The 25488-nt window shown below is 57.4% G+C and overlaps 1 protein-coding gene across 2 annotated transcripts in view; it reads left to right on the top strand.

Moving 5' to 3' along the window:
- Window positions 1–430: 430 nt before the first annotated feature.
- The window catches only part of SYT11 (synaptotagmin 11), a 62104-nt gene continuing 37046 nt past the window's right edge, over window positions 431–25488 (top strand). Inside the window, exons 1-3 of one of the 2 annotated variants that reach the window (XM_073608831.1) lie at window positions 431–591; window positions 18230–19056; window positions 23165–23285. In XM_073608831.1, the coding sequence (XP_073464932.1) occupies window positions 462–591; window positions 18230–19056; window positions 23165–23285 (1078 nt within the window). In that variant the 5' untranslated portion in view covers window positions 431–461. Of the gene's footprint in view, window positions 592–18229; window positions 19057–23164; window positions 23289–25488 lie in introns of both variants that reach the window. The other variant, XM_073608830.1, reaches the window with a different exon arrangement.

Below are 25488 nucleotides of genomic sequence, written 5' to 3' on the forward strand. Positions count from 1 at the left end.
CCCCCTCAAATCTCTGTGGCCCCCCTCAAGTCTCTGTGCCCCCCCCTCCATTCTCTGTGGCCCCCCTCCATTCTCTGTGGCCCCCCTCCATTCTCTGTGCCCCCCCTCAATTCTCTGTGGCCCCCCCTCAATTCTCTGTGCCCCCCCCTCAAGTCTCTGTGGCCCCCCCTCAAGTCTCTGTGGCCCCCCTCAAGTCTCTGTGGTCCCCCCTCAAGTCTCTGTGGTCCCCCCTCAAGTCTCTGTGGTCCCCCCTCAAGTCTCTGTGGCCCCCCCTCCAGTGAGTCTCTTTGGCACTTTCCATATTCATAAAATGACCTCCCCCCTCCATCTTTCTATACCCTGAGCGGTGGCCGTCCGCCGGAGACGCCTTGTGTCTGGGTCTGCAGGGTGCAGCAAGATGGCGGTGGATGTTCGTACGTTCGGCAGTTTCCGGCAATGGGAGAGGCCGGCGTTCGGCATCTATGGGCGGGGCCAGGGCTTGCATCAGGACCAACACCCGGATCAGCATCATCTGCGGCATCATCAGGAATGAAGTGACGGCGGAGAGAGAGAGCAATATGGAGGAGATCAGCGGCCTCACCCCCAGCTTCGGTAAGGGCCCCCAGGGGCCACACCCTGGTCTACACCACCCAGGAGCCACACCCTGGTCTACATCCCACCCAGGGGCCACACACTGGTCTACATCCCACCCAGGGGCCACACCCTGGTCTACATCCCGTCCAGGGGCCACACACTCTGCTACATCCCACCCAGGGGCCACACACTGGTCTACATCCCACCCAGGGGCCACACACTGGTCTACATCCCACCCAGGGGCCACACACTCTGCTACATCCCACCCAGGGGCCACACACTGGTCTACATCCCACCCAGGGGCCATACACTCTGCTACATCCCACCCAGGGGCCACACACTCTGCTACATCCCACCCAGGGGCCACACACTCTGCTACATCCCACCCAGGGGCCACACACTGGTCTACATCCCACCCAGGGGCCACACACTGTTCTACATCCCACCCAGGGGCCACACACTCTGCTACATCCCACCCAGGGGCCACACACTCTGCTACATCCCACCCAGGGGCCACACACTGTTCTACATCCCACCCAGGGGCCGCACCCTGGTCTACATCCCACCCAGGGGCCACACACTGTTCTACATCCCACCCAGGGGCCACACACTGGTCTACATCCCACCCAGGGGCCACACACTGTTCTACATCCCACCCAGGGGCCACACACTGGTCTACATCCCACCCAGGGGCCACACACTGGTCTACATCCCGTCCAGGGGCCACACACTGGTCTACATCCCACCCAGGGGCCACACACTGGTCTACATCCCACCCAGGGGCCACACACTCTGCTACATCCCACCCAGGGGCCACACACTCTGCTACATCCCACCCAGGGGCCACACACTGGTCTACATCCCACCCAGGGGCCACACACTGGTCTACATCCCACCCAGGGGCCACACACTCTGCTACATCCCACCCAGGGGCCACACACTCTGCTACATCCCACCCAGGGGCCACACACTGGTCTACATCCCACCCAGGGGCCATACACTCTGCTACATCCCACCCAGGGGCCACACACTGGTCTACATCCCACCCAGGGGCCACACACTCTGCTACATCCCACCCAGGGGCCACACACTCTGCTACATCCCACCCAGGGGCCACACACTGGTCTACATCCCACCCAGGGGCCACACACTGTTCTACATCCCACCCAGGGGCCACACACTGTGCTACATCCCACCCAGGGGCCACACACTGTTCTACAACCCACCCAGGGGCCACACACTGGTCTACATCCCACCCAGGGGCCACACACTGGTCTACATCCCACCCAGGGGCCACACCCTGGTCTACATCCCGTCCAGGGGCCACACACTGGTCTACATCCCACCCAGGGGCCACACACTCTGCTACATCCCACCCAGGGGCCACACACTCTGCTACATCCCACCCAGGGGCCACACACTGGTCTACATCCCACCCAGGGGCCACACACTGGTCTACATCCCACCCAGGGGCCACACACTCTGCTACATCCCACCCAGGGGCCACACACTGGTCTACATCCCACCCAGGGGCCACACACTGGTCTACATCCCACCCAGGGGCCACACACTGGTCTACATCCCACCCAGGGGCCACACACTGGTCTACATCCCACCCAGGGGCCACACCCTGGTCTACATCCCGTCGAGGGGCCACACACTGGTCTACATCCCACCCAGGGGCCACACACTCTGCTACATCCCACCCAGGAGCCACACACTGATCTACATCCCACCCAGGGGCCACACACTCTGCTACATCCCACCCAGGGGCCACACACTGTGCTACATCCCACCCAGGGGCCACACACTGGTCTACATCCCACCCAGGGGCCACACACTGTGCTACATCCCACCCAGGGGCCACACACTGGTCTACATCCCACCCAGGGGCCACACACTCTGCTACATCCCACCCAGGGGCCACACACTGGTCTACATCCCACCCAGGGGCCACACACTGATCTACATCCCACCCAGGGGCCACACACTGATCTACATCCCACCCAGGGGCCACACACTGTGCTACATCCCACCCAGGGGCCACACCCTGGTCTACATCCCACCCAGGGGCCACACACTGGTCTACATCCCACCCAGGGGCCACACACTCTGCTACATCCCACCCAGGGGCCACACCCTGGTCTACATCCCACCCAGGGGCCACACACTCTGCTACATCCCACCCAGGGGCCACACCCTGGTCTACATCCCACCCAGGGGCCACACACTCTGCTACATCCCACCCAGGGGCCACACACTCTGCTACATCCCACCCAGGGGCCACACACTCTGCTACATCCCACCCAGGGGCCACACACTGGTCTACATCCCACCCAGGGGCCACACACTGTTCTACATCCCACCCAGGGGCCACACACTGTGCTACATCCCACCCAGGGGCCACACACTGTTCTACATCCCACCCAGGGGCCACACACTGGTCTACATCCCACCCAGGGGCCACACACTCTGCTACATCCCACCCAGGGGCCACACACTGGTCTACATCCCACCCAGGGGCCACACACTGGTCTACATCCCACCCAGGGGCCACACACTGGTCTACATCCCACCCAGGGGCCACACACTGGTCTACATCCCACCCAGGGGCCACACCCTGGTCTACATCCCGTCCAGGGGCCACACACTGGTCTACATCCCACCCAGGGGCCACACACTCTGCTACATCCCACCCAGGAGCCACACACTGATCTACATCCCACCCAGGGGCCACACACTCTGCTACATCCCACCCAGGGGCCACACACTGTGCTACATCCCACCCAGGGGCCACACACTGGTCTACATCCCACCCAGGGGCCACACACTGTGCTACATCCCACCCAGGGGCCACACACTGGTCTACATCCCACCCAGGGGCCACACACTCTGCTACATCCCACCCAGGGGCCACACACTGGTCTACATCCCACCCAGGGGCCACACACTGATCTACATCCCACCCAGGGGCCACACACTGATCTACATCCCACCCAGGGGCCACACACTGGTCTACATCCCACCCAGGGGCCACACACTGATCTACATCCCACCCAGGGGCCACACACTGGTCTACATCCCACCCAGGGGCCACACACTGTGCTACATCCCACCCAGGGGCCACACCCTGGTCTACATCCCACCCAGGGGCCACACACTGGTCTACATCCCACCCAGGGGCCACACACTCTGCTACATCCCACCCAGGGGCCACACCCTGGTCTACATCCCACCCAGGGGCCACACACTCTGCTACATCCCACCCAGGGGCCACACCCTGGTCTACATCCCACCCAGGGGCCACACACTCTGCTACATCCCACCCAGGGGCCACACACTCTGCTACATCCCACCCAGGGGCCACACACTCTGCTACATCCCACCCAGGGGCCACACACTCTGCTACATCCCATCCAGGGGCCACACACTGGTCTACATCCCACCCAGGGGCCACACACTGTTCTACATCCCACCCAGGGGCCACACACTGTGCTACATCCCACCCAGGGGCCACACACTGTTCTACATCCCACCCAGGGGCCACACACTGGTCTACATCCCACCCAGGGGCCACACACTGGTCTACATCCCACCCAGGGGCCACACCCTGGTCTACATCCCGTCCAGGGGCCACACACTGGTCTACATCCCACCCAGGGGCCACACACTGGTCTACATCCCACCCAGGGGCCACACACTCTGCTACATCCCACCCAGGGGCCACACACTCTGCTACATCCCACCCAGGGGCCACACACTGGTCTACATCCCACCCAGGGGCCACACACTGGTCTACATCCCACCCAGGGGCCACACACTCTGCTACATCCCACCCAGGGGCCACACACTGGTCTACATCCCACCCAGGGGCCACACACTGGTCTACATCCCACCCAGGGGCCACACACTGGTCTACATCCCACCCAGGGGCCACACCCTGGTCTACATCCCGTCCAGGGGCCACACACTGGTCTACATCCCACCCAGGGGCCACACACTCTGCTACATCCCACCCAGGAGCCACACACTGATCTACATCCCACCCAGGGGCCACACACTCTGCTACATCCCACCCAGGGGCCACACACTGTGCTACATCCCACCCAGGGGCCACACACTGGTCTACATCCCACCCAGGGGCCACACACTGTGCTACATCCCACCCAGGGGCCACACACTGGTCTACATCCCACCCAGGGGCCACACACTCTGCTACATCCCACCCAGGGGCCACACACTGGTCTACATCCCACCAAGGGGCCACACACTGATCTACATCCCACCCAGGGGCCACACACTGATCTACATCCCACCCAGGGCCCACACACTGGTCTACATCCCACCCAGGGGCCACACACTGATCTACATCCCACCCAGGGGCCACACACTGGTCTACATCCCACCCAGGGGCCACACACTGTGCTACATCCCACCCAGGGGCCACACCCTGGTCTACATCCCACCCAGGGGCCACACACTGGTCTACATCCCACCCAGGGGCCACACACTCTGCTACATCCCACCCAGGGGCCACACACTGTGCTACATCCCACCCAGGGGCCACACACTGTGCTACATCCCACCCAGGGGCCACACACTGGTTTACATCCCACCCAGGGGCCACACACTCTGCTACATCCCACCCAGGGGCCACACACTGGTCTACATCCCACCCAGGGGCCACACACTCTGCTACATCCCACCCAGGGGCCACACACTGGTCTACATCCCACCCAGGGGCCACACACTCTGCTACATCCCACCCAGGGCCACACACTGGTCTACATCCCACCCAGGGGCCACACACTCTGCTACATCCCACCCAGGGGCCACACACTGGTCTACATCCCACCCAGGGGCCACACACTGGTCTACATCCCACCCAGGGACCACACACTGGTCTACATCCCACCCAGGGGCCACACACTCTGCTACATCCCACCCAGGGGCCACACACTGGTCTACATCCCACCCAGGGGCCACACACTCTGCTACATCCCACCCAGGGGCCACACACTGGTCTACATCCCACCCAGGGGCCACACACTCTGCTACATCCCACCCAGGGCCACACACTGGTCTACATCCCACCCAGGGGCCACACACTCTGCTACATCCCACCCAGGGGCCACACACTGGTCTACATCCCACCCAGGGGCCACACCCTGGTCTACATCCCACCCAGGGGCCACACACTGGTCTACATCCCACCCAGGGGCCACACACTGGTCTACATCCCACCCAGGGGCCACACATTGGTCTACATCCCACCCAGGGGCCACACACTCTGCTACATCCCACCCAGGGGCCACACACTCTGCTACATCCCACCCAGGGGCCACACACTGATCTACATCCCACCCAGGGGCCACACACTGGTCTACATCCCACCCAGGGGCCACACACTGATCTACATCCCACCCAGGGGCCACACACTGTTCTACATCCCACCCAGGGGCCACACACTGTTCTACATCCCACCCAGGGGCCACACACTCTGCTACATCCCACCCAGGGGCCACACACTGGTCTACATCCCACCCAGGGGCCACACACTGGTCTACATCCCACCCAGGGGCCACACACTCTGCTACATCCCACCCAGGGGCCACACACTCTGCTACATCCCACCCAGGGGCCACACCCTGGTCTACATCCCACCCAGGGGCCACACACTGGTCTACATCCCACCCAGGGGCCACACACTGGTCTACATCCCACCCAGGGGCCACACACTGTTCTACATCCCACCCAGGGGCCACACACTGGTCTACATCCCACCCAGGGGCCACACACTGTGCTACATCCCACCCAGGGGCCACACACTCTGCTACATCCCACCCAGGGGCCACACACTGGTCTACATCCCACCCAGGGGCCACACACTGTTCTACATCCCACCCAGGGGCCACACACTGGTCTACATCCCACCCAGGGGACACACACTGGTCTACATCCCACCCAGGGGCCACACACTGGTCTACATCCCACCCAGGGGCCACACACTGTGCTACATCCCACCCAGGGGCCACACACTGGTCTACATCCCACCCAGGGGCCACACACTCTGCTACATCCCACCCAGGGGCCACACACTGGTCTACATCCCACCCAGGGGCCGCACACTCTGCTACATCCCACCCAGGGGCCACACACTGGTCTACATCCCACCCAGGGGCCACACACTGGTCTACATCCCACTCAGGGGCCACACACTCTGCTACATCCCACCCAGGGGCCACACACTCTGCTACATCCCACCCAGGGGCCACACACTGTGTTACATCCCACCCAGGGGCCACACACTGTGCTACATCCCACCCAGGGGCCACACACTGTTCTACATCCCACCCAGGGGCCACACACTGGTCTACATCCCACCCAGGGGCCACACACTGGTCTACATCCCACCCAGGGGCCACACACTGGTCTACATCCCACCCAGGGGCCACACACTCTGCTACATCCCACCCAGGGGCCACACACTGGTCTACATCCCACCCAGGGGCCACACACTCTGCTACATCCCACCCAGGGGCCACACACTCTGCTACATCCCACCCAGGGGCCACACACTGGTCTACATCCCACCCAGGGGCCACACACTCTGCTACATCCCACCCAGGGGCCACACACTGTGCTACATCCCACCCAGGGGCCACACACTGGTCTACATCCCACCCAGGGGCCACACCCTGGTCTACATCCCACCCAGGGGCCACACACTGGTCTACATCCCACCCAGGGGCCACACACTGGTCTACATCCCACCCAGGGGCCACACACTCTGCTACATCCCACCCAGGGGCCACACACTCTGCTACATCCCACCCAGGGGCCACACACTGATCTACATCCCACCCAGGGGCCACACACTGGTCTACATCCCACCCAGGGGCCACACACTGTGCTACATCCCACCCAGGGGCCACACACTGGTCTACATCCCACCCAGGGGCCACACACTTGTCTACATCCCACCCAGGGGCCACACACTGGTCTACATCCCACCCAGGGGCCACACACTGTTCTACATCCCACCCAGGGGCCACACACTGGTCTACATCCCACCCAGGGGCCACACACTGGTCTACATCCCACCCAGGGGCCACACACTCTGCTACATCCCACCCAGGGGCCACACACTGGTCTACATCCCACCCAGGGGCCACACCCTGGTCTACATCCCACCCAGGGGCCACACACTGGTCTACATCCCACCCAGGGGCCACACACTGGTCTACATCCCACCCAGGGGCCACACACTGGTCTACATCCCACCCAGGGGCCACACACTGTGCTACATCCCACCCAGGGGCCACACACTGGTCTACATCCCACCCAGGGGCCACACACTGGTCTACATCCCACCTAGGGGCCACACACTGGTCTACATCCCACCCAGGGGCCACACACTGGTCTACATCCCACCCAGGGGCCAAACACTCTGCTACATCCCACCCAGGGGCCACACACTCTGCTACATCCCACCCAGGGGCCACACATTGGTCTACATCCCACCCAGGGGCCACACACTCTGCTACATCCCACCCAGGGGCCACACACTGGTCTACATCCCACCCAGGGGCCACACACTGATCTACATCCCACCCAGGGGCCACACACTGTTCTACATCCCACCCAGGGGCCACACACTGTTCTACATCCCACCCAGGGGCCACACACTGGTCTACATCCCACCCAGGGGCCACACACTGGTCTACATCCCACCCAGGGGCCACACACTGGTCTACATCCCACCCAGGGGCCACACACTCTGCTACATCCCACCCAGGGGCCACACACTCTGCTACATCCCACCCAGGGGCCACACCCTGGTCTACATCCCACCCAGGGGCCACACACTGGTCTACATCCCACCCAGGGGCCACACACTGTTCTACATCCCACCCAGGGGCCACACACTGGTCTACATCCCACCCAGGGGCCACACACTGTGCTACATCCCACCCAGGGGCCACACACTCTGCTACATCCCACCCAGGGACCACACACTGGTCTACATCCCACCCAGGGGCCACACACTGGTCTACATCCCACCCAGGGGCCACACACTGGTCTACATCCCACCCAGGGGCCACACACTGGTCTACATCCCACCCAGGGGCCACACACTGGTCTACATCCCACCCAGGGGCCGCACACTGGTCTACATCCCACCCAGGGGCCGCACACTGGTCTACATCCCACCCAGGGGCCACACACTCTGCTACATTCCACCCAGGGGCCACACACTGGTCTACATCCCACCCAGGGGCCACACACTGGTCTACATCCCACCCAGGGGCCACACACTCTGCTACATCCCACCCAGGGGCCACACACTCTGCTACATCCCACCCAGGGGCCACACACTGTGCTACATCCCACCCAGGGGCCACACACTGTGCTACATCCCACCCATGGGCCACACACTGATCTACATCCCACCCAGGGGCCACACACTGGTCTACATCCCACCCAGGGGCCACACACTGGTCTACATTCCACCCAGGGGCCACACACTCTGCTACATCCCACCCAGGGGCCACACACTGTTCTACATCCCACCCAGGGGCCACACACTGGTCTACATCCCACCCAGGGGCCACACACTGGTCTACATTCCACCCAGGGGCCACACACTCTGCTACATCCCACCCAGGGGCCACACACTGGTCTACATCCCACCCAGGGGCCACACACTGGTCTACATTCCACCCAGGGGCCACACACTCTGCTACATCCCACCCAGGGGCCACACACTCTGCTACATCCCACCCAGGGGCCACACACTCTGCTACATCCGACCCAGGGGCCACACACTCTGCTACATCCGACCCAGGGGCCACACACTCTGCTACATCCTACCCAGGGGCCACACACTGTGCTACATCCCACCCAGGGGCCACACACTCTGCTACATGCCACCCAGGGGCCACACACTCTGCTACATCCCACCCAGGGGCCACACACTCTGCTACATCCCACCCAGGGGCCACACACTCTGCTACATCCCACCCAGGGGCCACACACTCTGCTACATCCCACCCAGGGGCCACACACTGGTCTACATCTCACCCAGGGGCCACACACTGGTCTACATCCCACCCAGGGGCCACACACTGGTCTACATCCCACCCAGGGGCCACACACTGTGCTACTTCCCACCCAGGGGCCACACACTGTGCTACATCCCACCCAGGGGCCACACACTGTGCTACATCCCACCCAGGGGCCACACACTGGTCTACATCTCACCCAGGGGCCACACACTGGTCTACATCCCACCCAGGGGCCACACACTGGTCTACATCCCACCCAGGGGCCACACACTGTGCTACATCCCACCCAGGGGCCACACACTGGTCTACATCCCACCCAGGGGCCACACACTGGTCTACATCCCACCCAGGGGCCACACCCTGGTCTACATCCCACCCAGGGGCCACACCCTGGTCTACATCCCACCCAGGGGCCACACACTCTGCTACATCCCACTCAGGGGCCACACACTCTGCTACATCCCACCCAGGGGCCACACATTCTGCTACATCCCACCCAGGGGCCACACACTGGTCTACATCCCACCCAGGGGCCACACACTGGTCTACATCCCACCCAGGGGCCACACACTGGTCTACATCCCGCCCAGGGGCCACACACTCTGCTACATCCCACCCAGGGGCCACACACTCTGCTACATCCCACCCAGGGGCCACACACTCTGCTACATCCCACCCAGGGGCCACACACTGGTCTACATCCCACCCAGGGGCCACACCCTGGTCTACATCCCACCCAGGGGCCACACACTGGTCTACATCCCACCCAGGGGCCACACACTGGTCTACATCCCACCCAGGGGCCACACACTGGTCTACATCCCACCCAGGGGCCACACACTCTGCTACATCCCACCCAGGGGCCACACACTGTGCTACATCCCACCCAGGGGCCACACACTGTTCTACATCCCACCCAGGGGCCACACACTGGTCTACATCCCACCCAGGGGCCACACACTGTGCTACATCCCACCCAGGGGCCACACACTCTGCTACATCCCACCCAGGGGCCACACACTGGTCTACATCCCACCCAGGGGCCACACACTCTGCTACATCCCACCCAGGGGCCACACCCTGGTCTACATCCCTCCCAGGGGCCACACACTGTGCTACATCCCACCCAGGGACCACACACTGGTCTATATCCCACCCAGGGGCCATACACTGGTCTACATCCCACCCAGGGGCCACACACTGGTCTACATCCCACCCAGGGGCCACACACTGGTCTACATCCCACCCAGGGGCCACACACTGGTCTACATCCCACCCAGGGGCCACACACTGTGCTACATCCCACCCAGGGGCCACACACTGATCTACACCACCCAGGGGCCACACACTGTGCTACATCCCACTCAGGGGCCACACACTGTGCTACATCCCACCCAGGGGCCGCACACTGTGCTACATCCCACCCAGGGGCCACACACTGGTCTACATCCCACCCAGGGGCCACATACTGTGCTACATCCCCTCCCAGGGGCCCCTCACCCCCAGCTTCTTTAAGAGGAGTCCCCCAGGGGCCACACCCTGGTCTATATCACCCAGGGGCCACACATTGTGCTACATCCCACCCAGGGGCCACACACTGTGCTCCACCACCCAGGGGCCACACACTGTGCTCCACCACCCAGGGGCCACACACTGTGCTCCACCACCCAGGAGCCACACACTGTGCTACACCACCCAGGGGCCACACCCTGTACTACACCCCCTACCAGGGGCCCCTCACCCCCAGCTTCGGTAAGAGAAGGGCCCCCGTCCCCTAGCTCTGTACATCGGGGATGTTGTAAGAGATGTTATGGGGACCGGTACAGTCAGGAGCCAATATACTGTCAGTATGGGGCCCCGGGAGTGATGCATATGACCTCATGATTTCCTGGTCACATGACTCCACCCCAGAGGGCCCTACACTGATCACATGACTCCAACCCAGAGGGCCCCACTCTGGTCACATGACTCCACCCCAGAGGGCCCCACTCTGGTCACATGACTCCACCCCAGAGGGCCTCACTCTGGTCACATGACTCCACCCCAGAGGGCCCAACACTGATCACATGACTCCACCCCAGAGGGTCTCACTCTGGTCACATGACTCCACCCCAGAGGGCCCAACACTGATCACATGACTCCACCCCAGAGGGCCTCACTCTGATCACATGACTCCACCCCAGAGGGCCCAACACTGATCACATGACTCCACCCCAGAGGGTCTCACTCTGGTCACATGACTCCACCCCAGAGGGCCCAACACTGATCACATGACTCCACCCCAGAGGGCCCTACACTGATCACATGACTCCAACCCAGAGGGCCCCACTCTGGTCACATGACTCCACCCCAGAGGGCCCCACTCTGGTCACATGACTCCACCCCAGAGGGCCTCACTCTGGTCACATGACTCCACCCCAGAGGGCCCAACACTGATCACATGACTCCACCCCAGAGGGTCTCACTCTGGTCACATGACTCCACCCCAGAGGGCCCAACACTGATCACATGACTCCACCCCAGAGGGCCTCACTCTGGTCATATGACTCCACCCCAGAGGGCCTCACTCTGATCACATGACTCCACCCCAGAGGACCCTACACTGATCACATGACTCCACCCCAGAGGGCCCTACACTGATCACATGACTCCAACCCAGAGGGCCCCACTCTGGTCACATGACTCCACCCCAGAGGGCCCCACTCTGGTTACATGACTCCACCCCAGAGGGCCCCACTCTGGTCACATGACTCCACCCCAGAGGGCCTCACTCTGGTCACATGACTCCACCCCAGAGGGCCCAACACTGATCACATGACTCCACCCCAGAGGGTCTCACTCTGGTCACATGACTCCACCCCAGAGGGCCCAACACTGATCACATGACTCCACCCCAGAGGGCCTCACTCTGGTCATATGACTCCACCCCAGAGGGCCTCACTCTGATCACATGACTCCACCCCAGAGGGCCCAACACTGGTCACATGACTCCACCCCAGAGGGCCTCACACTGATCACATGACTCCACCCCAGAGGGCCCTACACTGATCACATGACTCCACCCCAGAGGCCCTCACTCTGGTCACATGACTCCACCCCAGAGGGCCCAACACTGATCACATGACTCCACCCCAGAGGGTCTCACTCTGGTCACATGACTCCACCCCAGAGGGCCCAACACTGATCACATGACTCCACCCCAGAGGGCCCTACACTGATCACATGACTCCAACCCAGAGGGCCCCACTCTGGTCACATGACTCCACCCCAGAGGGCCCCACTCTGGTCACATGACTCCACCCCAGAGGGCCTCACTCTGGTCACATGACTCCACCCCAGAGGGCCCAACACTGATCACATGACTCCACCCCAGAGGGTCTCACTCTGGTCACATGACTCCACCCCAGAGGGCCCAACACTGATCACATGACTCCACCCCAGAGGGCCTCACTCTGGTCATATGACTCCACCCCAGAGGGCCTCACTCTGATCACATGACTCCACCCCAGAGGACCCTACACTGATCACATGACTCCACCCCAGAGGGCCCTACACTGATCACATGACTCCAACCCAGAGGGCCCCACTCTGGTCACATGACTCCACCCCAGAGGGCCCCACTCTGGTTACATGACTCCACCCCAGAGGGCCCCACTCTGGTCACATGACTCCACCCCAGAGGGCCTCACTCTGGTCACATGACTCCACCCCAGAGGGCCCAACACTGATCACATGACTCCACCCCAGAGGGTCTCACTCTGGTCACATGACTCCACCCCAGAGGGCCCAACACTGATCACATGACTCCACCCCAGAGGGCCTCACTCTGGTCATATGACTCCACCCCAGAGGGCCTCACTCTGATCACATGACTCCACCCCAGAGGGCCCAACACTGGTCACATGACTCCACCCCAGAGGGCCTCACACTGATCACATGACTCCACCCCAGAGGGCCCTACACTGATCACATGACTCCACCCCAGAGGCCCTCACTCTGGTCACATGACTCCACCCCAGAGGGCCCAACACTGGTCACATGACTCCACCCCAGAGGGCCTCACACTGATCACATGACTCCACCCCAGAGGGCCCAACACTGATCACACGACTCCACCCCAGAGGGCCCAACACTGATCAGACGACTCCACCCCAGAGGGCCTCACTCTGGTCACAGGACTCCACCCCAGAAGGCCCAACACTGATCACATGACTCCACCCCAGAGGGCCTCACACTGATCACATGACTCCACCCCAGAGGGCCCCACTCTGGTCACATGACTCCACCCCAGAGGGCCTCACTCTGGTCATATGACTCCACCCCAGAGGGCCTCACTCTGATCACATGACTCCACCCCAGAGGGCCCAACACTGGTCACATGACTCCACCCCAGAGGGCCTCACACTGATCACATGACTCCACCCCAGAGGGCCCTACACTGATCACATGACTCCACCCCAGAGGGCCTCACTCTGGTCATATGGCCCCAGAGGGCCTCACACTGATCACATGACTCCACCCCAGAGGGCCCAACACTGATCACATGACTCCACCCCAGAGGGCCCAACACTGATCACATGACTCCACCCCAGAGGGCCTCACACTGATCACATGACTCCACCCCAGAGGTCCCAACACTGGTCACATGACTCCACCCCAGAGGGCCTCACACTGATCACATGACTCCACCCCAGAGGGCCCAACACTGATCACACGACTACACCCCTGGGGGCCCAACACTGATCACACGACTACACACCAGAGGGCCTCACGACTCCACCCCAGAGGGCCCCACACTGATCAGACGACTCCACCCCAGAGGGCCTCACTCTGGTCACAGGACTCCACCCCAGAGGGCCCAACACTGATCACATGACTCCACCCCAGAGGGCCTCACACTGATCACATGACTCCACCCCAGAGGGCCCCACTCTGGTCACATGACTCCACCCCAGAGGGCCTCACTCTGGTCACATGACTCCACCCCAGAGGGCCTCACTCTGGTCACATGACTCTACCCCAGAGGCCCAACACTGATCACATGACTCCACCCCAGAGGGCCTCACTCTGGTCATATGACACTGATCACATGACTCCACCCCAGAGGGCCTCACTCTGGTCATATGGCCCCAGAGGGCCTCACACTGATCACATGACTCCACCCCAGAGGGCCCAACACTGATCACATGACTCCACCCCAGAGGGCCCAACACTGATCACATGACTCCACCCCAGAGGGCCTCACACTGATCACATGACTCCACCCAAGAGGGCCCAACACTGATCACACGACTACACCCCAGAGGGCCTCACGACTCCACCCCAGAGGGCCCGACACTGATCAGACGACTCCACCCCAGAGGGCCTCACTCTGGTCACAGGACTCCACCCCAGAGGGCCCAACACTGATCACATGACTCCACCCCAGAGGGCCTCACACTGATCACATGACTCCACCCCAGAGGGCCCCACTCTGGTCACATGACTCCACCCCAGGAGGCCTCATTCTGGTCATATGACTCCACCCCAGAGGGCCTCACACTGATCACATGACTCCACCCCAGAGGGCCCAACACTGGTCACATGACTCCACCCCAGAGGGCCTCACACTGATCACATGACTCCACCCCAGAGGGCCCTACACTGATCACATGACTCCACCCCAGAGGGCCCAACACTGATCACATGACTCCACCCCAGAGGGCCTCACGACTCCACCCCAGAGGGCCCCACACTGGTCACATGACTCCACCCCAGAGGGCCTCACTCTGGAGAGGTCAGTCCACCCTGATGTGAGGAGGGGAGGTCGGAGTGTGAGGGTAGCCCTTGTATAGAGAGGTCAGTCCACCCTGATGTGAGGAGGGGAGGTCGGAGTGTGAGGGTAGCCCTTGTATGGAGAGGTCAGTCCACCCTGATGTGAGGAGGGGAGGTCGGAGTGTGAGGGTAGCCCTTGTATGGAGAGGTCAGTCCACCCTGATGTGAGGAGGGGAGGTCGGAGTGTGATGGTAGTCTATGTACAGAGAGGTCAGTCCACCCTGATGTGAGGAGGGGAGGTCGGAGTGTCAGGGTAGTCTATGTACAGAGAGGTCAGTCCACCCTGATGTGTGGAGGGGAGGTCAGAGTGTGAGGGTAGTCTATGTACAGAGAGGTCAGTCTACCCTGATGTGAGGAGGGGAGGTCGGAGTGTCAGGGTAGTCTATGTACAGAGAGGTCAGTCTACCCTGATGTGAGGAGGGGAGGTCGGAGTGTGAGGATAGTCAGTGTACGGAGAGGTCAGTCCACACCGATGTGAGGAGGGGAGGTCGGAGTGTGAGGGTAGTCTATGTACAGAGGGGGTCAGTCTACCCTGATGTGAGGAGGGGAGGTCGGAGTGTGAGGGTAGTCTATGTACAGAGGGGGTCAGTCTACCCTGATGTGAGGAGGGGAGGTTGGAGTGTGAGGGTAGTCTATGTACAGAGGGGGTCAGTCCACCCTGATGTGAGGAGGGGAGGTCGGAGTGTGAGGGTAGTCTATGTACAGAGGGGGTCAGTCTACCCTGATGTGAGGAGGGGAGGTTGGAGTGTGAGGGTAGTCTATGTACAGAGGGGGTCAGTCTACCCTGATGAGAGGAGGGGAGGTTGGAGTGTGAGGGTAGTCTATGTACAGAGGGGGTCAGTCTACCCTGATGTGAGGAGGGGAGGTCGGAGTGTGAGGGTAGTCTATGTACAGAGAGGTCAGTCTACCCTGATGAGAGGAGGGGAGGTTGGAGTGTGAGGGTAGTCTATGTACAGAGAGGTCAGTCTACCCTGATGTGAGGAGGGGAGGTCAGAGTGTCAGGGTAGTCTATGTACAGAGAGGTCAGTCTACCCTGATGTGAGGAGGGGAGGTTGGAGTGTGAGGGTAGTCTATGTACAGAGGGGGTCCGTCTACCCTGATGTGAGGAGGGGAGGTTGGAGTGTGAGGGTAGCCCTTGTATGGAGAGGTCAGTCCACCTTGATGTGAGGAGGGGAGGTCAGAGTGTGATGGTAGTCAGTGTACAGAGAGGTCAGTCCACCCTGATGTGAGGAGGGGAGGTCAGAGTGTCAGGGTAGTCTATGTACAGAGAGGTCAGTCCACCCTGATGTGAGGAGGGGAGGTCAGAGTGTGATGGTAGTCAGTGTACAGAGAGGTCAGTCCACGGCGATGTGAGGAGGGGAGGTTGGAGTGTGAGGGTAGTCTATGTACAGAGGGGGTCAGTCTACCCTGATGAGAGGAGGGGAGGTCGGAGTGTGAGGGTAGTCTATGTACAGAGGGGGTCAGTCTACCCTGATGTGAGGAGGGGAGGTCGGAGTGTGAGGGTAGTCTATGTACAGAGGGGGTCAGTCTACCCTGATGTGAGGAGGGGAGGTTGGAGTGTGAGGGTAGTCTATGTACAGAGGGGGTCAGTCTACCCTGATGAGAGGAGGGGAGGTCGGAGTGTGAGGGTAGTCTATGTACAGAGGGGGTCAGTCTACCCTGATGAGAGGAGGGGAGGTTGGCGTGTGAGGGTAGTCTATGTACAGAGAGGTCAGTCTACCCTGATGTGAGGAGGGGAGGTTGGAGTGTGAGGGTAGCCCTTGTATGGAGAGGTCAGTCCACCCTGATGTGAGGAGGGGAGGTCGGAGTGTGAGGGTAGTCTATGTACAGAGGGGGTCAGTCCACCCTGATGTGAGGAGGGGAGGTTGGAGTGTGAGGGTAGCCCTTGTATGGAGAGGTCAGTCCACCCTGATGTGAGGAGGGGAGGTCGGAGTGTGAGGGTAGTCTATGTACAGAGAGGTCAGTCCACCCTGATGTGAGGAGGGGAGGTCAGAGTGTGATGGTAGTCAGTGTACAGAGAGGTCAGTCCACGGCGATGTGAGGAGGGGAGGTCGGAGTGTCAGGGTAGTCTATGTACAGAGAGGTCAGTCCACACCGATGTGAGGAGGGGAGGTCAGAGTGTGAGGGTAGTCTATGTACAGAGAGGTCAGTCCACACCGATGTGAGGAGGGGAGGCCAGAGTGTCAGGGTAGTCTATGTACAGAGAGGTCAGTCCACCTTGATGTGAGGAGGGGAGGCCAGAGAGTGAGGGTAGTCTATGTACAGAGAGGTCAGTCCACCTTGATGTGAGGAGGGGAGGTCAGAGTGTCAGGGTAGTCTTTGTACAGAGGGGTTCAGTCTACCCTGATGTGAGGAGGGGAGGTCAGAGTGTGATGGTAGTCAGTGTACAGAGAGGTCAGTCCACGGCGATGTGCGGAGGGGAGGTCGGAGTGTCAGGGTAGTCTATGTACAGAGGGGTCAGTCTACCCTGATGTGAGGAGGGGAGGTCGGAGTGTGAGGGTAGTCTATGTACAGAGAGGTCAGTCCACACCGATGTGAGGAGGGGAGGCCAGAGTGTGAGGGTAGTCTATGTACAGAGAGGTCAGTCCACCTTGATGTGAGGAGGGGAGGTCGGAGTGTCAGTGTAGTCTATGTACAGAGGGGGTCAGTCTACCCTGATGTGAGGAGGGGAGGTCAATGTTTGGAGAGGTCGGTGTACCGGCCATGGTTATGGTGTTTCCTGATTCTGTAGTCTTTGATCACATAGCAATGCCCCTTCTCCATTTTTCTTGCAGATATGTCGCCCATTGCGGCCGGCTTCCTTGGGGCCGCCATCCTGGTGGTGTCGGTCTCAGTCACCATTTTTATCTGGAGTTGTTGTGTCAGTCGGGCAGAGAAGAAACACAAGAATCCTCCATATAAGTTCATCCACATGCTGAAGGGGATCAGTATCTACCCCGAGACGCTGAGCAATAAGAAGAAACACCTGAACATCCGCAAAGATAAACAAGCCGTAGATGCCGAGAACCTGCGGGCAGGAAATGTCTTGCTGGACAATGTCGAGGTGGGTCTGATGACCTCAGAGAAAGGTCCGAATGGCCTGGCCACCGCTACACCCGTCAGCCAGCTGCCCATTACTATGAACTATGGGGAGGAAGTAAGCCCAAGTCAAAGTCTGACCTCCAGCGGCAGTAAGACTTCATCGCCATCCTCTCCAGATGAAGACGTGACCCTCGGGACACTGACCCTTTCTGTAGATTATAACTTCCCGAAGAAAGCTCTGGTGGTCACTATACAGGAGGCCCACAATCTACCAGTGATGGATGAACAGTCCCATGGTTCTGACCCGTACATTAAGATGACCATCCTTCCAGACAAGAAACATCGGGTGAAGACTCGGGTTCTGAGGAAGACCCTCAATCCCATCTTTGATGAAACCTTCACCTTTTATGGTATCCCCTACAGCCAGCTCCAGGACCTCGTCCTTCACTTCCTTGTCTTGAGCTTTGACCGCTTCTCTCGAGATGATGTCATTGGAGAGGTGATGGTGCCGCTGGCTGGTGTGGACCCCAGCACTGGCAAGGTGCAGCTAACCAGGGAGATCTCCAAAAGGAACATTCAGGTAAGTCTTTGTACATGGAGTCTATTATACGATCCCCACATGTGTTGTAAGATCCTTGAAGCCCATCTTCAGGAATATGGGGGGGGGGGTTCACCTCTGTGGCAACAATCCCAGATCACTCCTGATCCACATATGTCTCATGAAATCCTTGAAGCCCATCTTCAGGAACATGGGGGAATTCTTCCTCTCTAGATCAACATTATGCCAGATCACTCCTGATTCCCACATATATAAAGTGGAATTCAAGTCGATATTTAACTAAGCTTAAAACTTCTGGCAAACCCCTTCTAATTCCTATTCTAACTACGCTGTAGAAGCTATTCTCAGGGCGCTTCGGTCCGGTCACATGATCTCTCCAGTGATTGGTCTCAGGAGAGATCATCAACAACAGCTGAAATGCCTGGGCAGTGATGTCACCTATAGGCTTACTATGGGGCATTTGCTGTCGGCTGTCCCTCCTCTCCCCTGAAGCCGCCTCTGGGTGCCAATCATGTGACTGAACCAGAGTGCCCTGATAATAGGTAAGTATAAGAATCTTCCAACTACAGGGTAGTTAGAAGCGGAGAAATTAAACCGGCAACTCGATAACTCCTTGGTATTATCCTTTATTTGGCTACATCATATACACAGGATCAATGCTGACATGTTTCGTCTATTACAGCCTTACTCATAGCAATGATGCTACTGTATGACTAAGGCTGTAATAGACGAAAGATGCCAGCATTGATCCTGTGTATATGATGTAGCCAAAGAAAGGATAATACTAAGGAGTTATCGAGTTGCCGGGTTAATTGCTGCTTTGGACGTTTGAACGGCAGAGTGGGGATGCCCCAGCCTGAGCACCAAATCTCAGCAAGTATTTTCCAATTGTGCGGTTGAGCTTGGGTATTTTCTGCTAGGAGTTAGAAGGGGGATGGTAGCTGTTTTAAGCCTAGCAAAATATAGATTGTAGTTGCACTTTAAAGCCCATCTTCAGGAACAGGGGGGGGGGGTTCTTCACCTCCAGATCAACATAATGCCAGATCACTCCTGAGCCCATCTTCAGGAACATGGGAGGGGGGGGGGGGGTCTTCACCTCCAGATCAACAGAATGCCAGATCATTCCTGAGTCACACATGTGTAGTGAGATCCTTGAAGCCCATCTTCAGGAACATGAGGGAATTCTTCACCTCCAGATCAACATAATGCCAGATCACTCCTGAGCCCCACATGTCTAGTGAGATCCTTGAAGCCCATCTTTAGGAACGGGGGGGGGGGGTTCTTCATGTCCAGGTCAACACAATGACAGCTCTAAATCACAAGTGTCGCAAGATCCTTGAAGCCCATCTTCAGGAACATGGGGGGGGGGTCTTCACCTCCAGATCAACAGAATGCCAGATCATTCCTGAGTCCCACATGTGTAGTGAGATCCTTGAAGCCCATCTTCAGGAACATGAGGGAATTCTTCACCTCCAGATCAACATAATGCCAGATCACTCCTGAGCCCCACATATATAGTTACATAGTAGGTGAGGTTGAAAAAAGACACAAGTCCATCAAGTCCAACCTATGTGTGTGATTATATGTCATATTACATTACATATCCCTGTATATTGCGGTCATTCAGGTGATTATCTAATAGTTTCTTGAAGCTATCAATGCTCCCCGCTGAGACCACCGCCTGTGGAAGGGAATTCCACATCCTTGCCGCTCTTACAGTAAAGAACCCTCTACATAGTTTAAGGTTAAACCTCTTTTCTTCTAATTGTAATGAGTGGCCACGAGTCTTATTAAACTCTCTTCTGCGAAAAAGTTTTATCCCTATTGTGGGGTCACCAGTACAGTATTTGTATATTGTGGGGTCACCAGTCTGGTATTTGTATATTGTGGGGTCACCAGTCCGGTATTTGTATATTGTGGGGTCACCAGTCCGGTATTTATATATTGTGGGGTCACCAGTACAGTATTTGTAAATTGAAATCATATCCCCTCTCAAGCGTCTCTTCTCCAGAGAGAATAAGTTCAGAGCTCACAACCTTTCCTCATAACTAAGATCCTCCAGACCCTTTATTAGCTTTGTTGCCCTTCTTAGTACTCGCTCCATTTCCAGTACATCCCTCCTGAGGACTGGTGCCCAGAACTGGACAGCATACTCCAGGTGCGGCCGGACCAGAGTCTTGTAGAGCGGGAGAATTATCGTTTTATCTCTGGAGTTGATCCCTTTTTAATGCCAATATTCTGTTTGCTTTGTTAGCAGCAGCTTGGCATTGCATGTCATTGCTGAGCCTATCATCTACTAGGACCCCCAGGTCCTTTTCCATCCTAGATTCCCCCAGAGGTTCTCCCCCCAGTCTATAGATTGCATTCAGATTTTTACCACCCAAATGCATTATTTTACATTTTTCTACATTGAACCTCATTTGCCATGTAGTTGCCCCTCCCCCATTCATTTGTTCAGGTCTTCTTTTAAGATTTCCACATCCTGCGGAGAAGTTATTGCCCTGCTTAGCTTAGTATCGTCTGCAAATACAGAGATTGAACTGTTTATCCCATCCTCCAGATCGTTTATGAACAAATTAAATAGGATTGGTCCCAGCACAGAACCCTGGGGAACCCCACTACCCACCCCTGACCATTCCGAGTACTCCCCATTTATCACCACCCTCTGAACTCGCCCTTGTAGCCAGTTTTCAATCCATGTACTCACCCTATGGTCCATGCCAACGAACCTTATTTTGTACAGTAAACGTTTATGGGGAACTGTGTCAAATGCTTTTGCAAAATCCAGATACACCACGTCTACGGGCCTTCCTTTATCTAGATGGCAACTCACCTCCTCATAGAAGGTTAATAGATTGGTTTGGCAAGAACGATTCTTCATGAATCCATGCTGATTACTGCTAATGATATCATTCTTATTACTAAAATCTTGTATATAGTCCCTTATCATCCCCTCCAAGAGTTTACATACTATTGATGTTAGGCTAACTGGTCTGTAATTCCCAGGGATGTTTTTTGGGCCCTTTTTAAATATTGGTGCTACATTGGCTTTTCTCCAATCAGCCTCACATGTCTAGTGAGATCCTTGAAGCCCATCTTTAGGAACGGGGGGGGGGGTTCTTCATGTCCAGGTCAACACAATGACAGCGCTAAATCACAAGTGTCGCAAGATCCTTGAAGCCCATCTTCAGGAACATGTGGGGGGGGGTCTTCACCTCCAGGTTAACACAGTGCCAGATCACTCCTGAGCCCCACATGTCTAGTGAGATCCTTGGAGCCCATCTTCAGGAATGGGGGGGGGGGGGTCTGCATGTCCAGGTCAACACAATGACAGCGCTAAATCACAAGTGTCGCAAGATCCTTGAAGCCCATCTTCAGGAACATGGGGGGGGGGGGTTATTCACCTCCAGGTTAACTCAATGCCAGATCACTCCTGAGCCCCACATGTCTAGTGAGATCCTTGAAGCCCATCTTCACGAACAGGGGGGGGGGGGGGATAGGGGGAGGGGTTTCTTAATGTCCAGGTCAACACAATGACAGTGCTAAATCACACGTGTCATGAGATCCTTGAAGCCCATCTTCTGGATCTCCGGGATCGGCTTCCCTACTATTACATACACAGCCAGCTGCGTTTTGTCACTTGTCCCAGTCATAGGGGTTCACAGACTTTTGTAGGTTTTGGTCATTCTGACAATTGATTGAAGGTGTCAGCTGTTAAAGGGTTTCCTCACCGTCCAATCTATGTTCACTTTATTATCCTGTCACCTCATATTTAGGTCTTGTCCAAGTCATGGTAATTCCTCACAGCGCTCTATCCTCTACAAGATACCCGGCTCTAGTCAGCAAAACCTTCATCGCCAAGTGATCCAACCCCCACTAGAACTCCTTCCTCCTAGGTCATCTCCTGTCAGCAGTTACAGCTCACATTTTGGGTCAAAAACTCTTAAACCATTTTTCGTGCTGTGAAAATACCAGACATGTTGGGGGTGGTTTTGTGTAGGTGGTTAGGGATGGAGATATTAGCACAGCATTCAGTAGCCAGATAACAAGCCTCAGTGGAACTCCAGAGGCTCGCAGGTTGGAAATCAGGCTGTAGCCACCATTGTAATTGCAGTCCTTCTCTCCACAGAAGTGCATGAGTCGGGGCGAGTTGCAGGTATCGCTCTCTTACCAGCCCGTGGCACAGAGGATGACCGTTGTTGTGCTGAAGGCCAAACACCTCCCGAGGGTGGACATCACCGGACTGTCAGGTAGCAGCTATTAATCCATTCTAGGGCAGAGTCACTGTACTTGCCTTCTACTCCCTGCACTCTGGCCAATCAGACAACTGCAAGGTTAATGGGAACCCACTGGGAGCAGCCATTGCTGGCAATTTAAAGGTGCAGAATCCAGGTCTTTGAGGTGATGTAAGGATGCAGGATGAGAGTTCAGACTTTTCACATTTCACTGGCAGCATGCTTGTTCCAGCTCAGCAACTTGTTAGGTAGTAATACCATGACCCCAGCTCTGGCCTGGCCTATCAAAATGTGTCAGCAATGATGTCCCCCATCTCTATCCCCCCCGCCAAATAACAATGATAGGACAGGATACAGCAGGTCATATAGATGCTGCTTCTTCTGGCTGGAAATAAAAGGAAATCTATGAAATTATTTAAGAGACTGAGGAGAAGATGGTTACACAGCAAGGGAGAAGTATGTGGGATTAGGTAGGAGACATATGTGGCACTGTGAGGGAGAATTATGTGGCGCTGTGAAGGAGAAGTATGTGGCCCTGTGAAGGAGAAGTATGTGGGATTAGGTGGGAGACATATGTGGCCCTGTGAAGGAGAAGTATGTGGCGCTGTGAAGGAGAAGTATTTGGCACTGTGAGGGAGAAGTATGTGGCGCTGTGAGGGAGAAGTATATGGCACTGTGAAGGAGGAGTATGTGGCGCTGTGAAGGAGAAGTATGTGGCGCTGTGAGGGAGAAGTATGTGGCGCTGTGAAGGAGAAGTATTTGGCACTGTGAGGGAGAAGTATGTGGCGCTGTGAAGGAGAAGTATGTGGCCCTGTGAGGGAGAAGTATGTGGCCCTGTGAAGGAGAAGTATTTGGCACTGTGAAGGAGAAGTATGTGGCGCTGTGAAGGAGAAGTATGTGGCGCTGTGAAGGAGAAGTATGTGGCACTGTGAAGGAGAAGTATGTGGCCCTGTGAAGGAGAAGTATGTGGCGCTGTGAAGGAGGAGTATGTGGCGCTGTGAAGGAGAAGTATGTGGCGCTGTGAGGTCGAAGTATGTGGGATTAGGTGGGAGACATGTGGCCCTGTGAAGAAGTATGTGGCACTGTGAAGGAGAAGTATGTGGCGCTGTGAAGGAGAAGTATTTGGAACTGTGAAGGAGAAGTAGTTGGCACTGTGAAAGAGAAGTATGTGGCACTGTGAAGGAGAAGTATGTGGCACTGTGAAGGAGAAGTATGTGGCACTGTGAAGGAGAAGTATGTGGCAATGTGAAGGAGAAGTATGTGGCACTGTAAGGCAGAAGTATGTGGCACTGTAAGGGAGAAGTATGTGGCACTGTGAAGGAGAAGTATGAGGCGCTGTGAGGGAGAAGTATGTGGCACTGTGAGGGAGAAGTATGTGGCACTGTGAGGGAGAAGTATGTGGCACTGTGAGGGAGAAGTATGTGGCGCTGTGAAGGAGAAGTATGTGGCACTGTGAGGGAGAAGTATGTGGCACTGTGAGGGAGAAGTATGTGGGATTAGGTGGGAGACATATGTGGCCCTGTGAAGGAGAAATATGTAGCGCTGTGAAGGAGAAGTATGTGGCCCTGTGAAGGAGAAGAAGTATGTGGCCCTGTGAGGGAGAAGTATGTGGCACTGTGAAGGAGAAGTATGTGGCACTGTGAAGGAGAAGTATGTGGGATTAGGTGGGAGACATATGAAGGAGAAGTATTTGGCACTGTGAGGGAGAAGTATGTGGCACTGTGAAGGAGAAGTATGTGGCACTGTGAGGGAGAAGTATGTGGCCCTGTGAAGGAGAAGTATGTGGCTCTGTGAAGGAGGAGTTTGTGGCACTGTGAGGGAGAAGTATGTGGCACTGTGAAGGAGAAGTATGTGGCTCTGTGAAGGAGGAGTATGTGGCACTGTGAAGGAGAAGTATGTGGCGCTGTGAAGGAGAAGTATGTGGGATTAGGTGGGAGACATATGTGGCCCTGTGAAGGAGAAGTATGTGGCGCTGTGAAGGAGAAGTATGTGGCGCTGTGAAGGAGAAGTATGTGGCGCTGTGAAGGAGAAGTATGTGGCGCTGTGAGGGAGAAGTATGTGGGATTAGGTGGGAGACATATGTGGCCCTGTGAAGAAGTATGTGGCCCTGTGAAGATGAAGTATGTGGCACTGTGAAGGAGAAGTATGTGGCGCTGTGAAGGAGAAGTATGTGGCGCTGTGAGGGAGAAGTATGTGGGATTAGGTGGGAGACATATGA

This window comes from Aquarana catesbeiana, linkage group LG13, assembly GCF_042186555.1.
Source record: "Aquarana catesbeiana isolate 2022-GZ linkage group LG13, ASM4218655v1, whole genome shotgun sequence".
Lineage (NCBI taxonomy): Eukaryota > Metazoa > Chordata > Amphibia > Anura > Ranidae > Aquarana > Aquarana catesbeiana.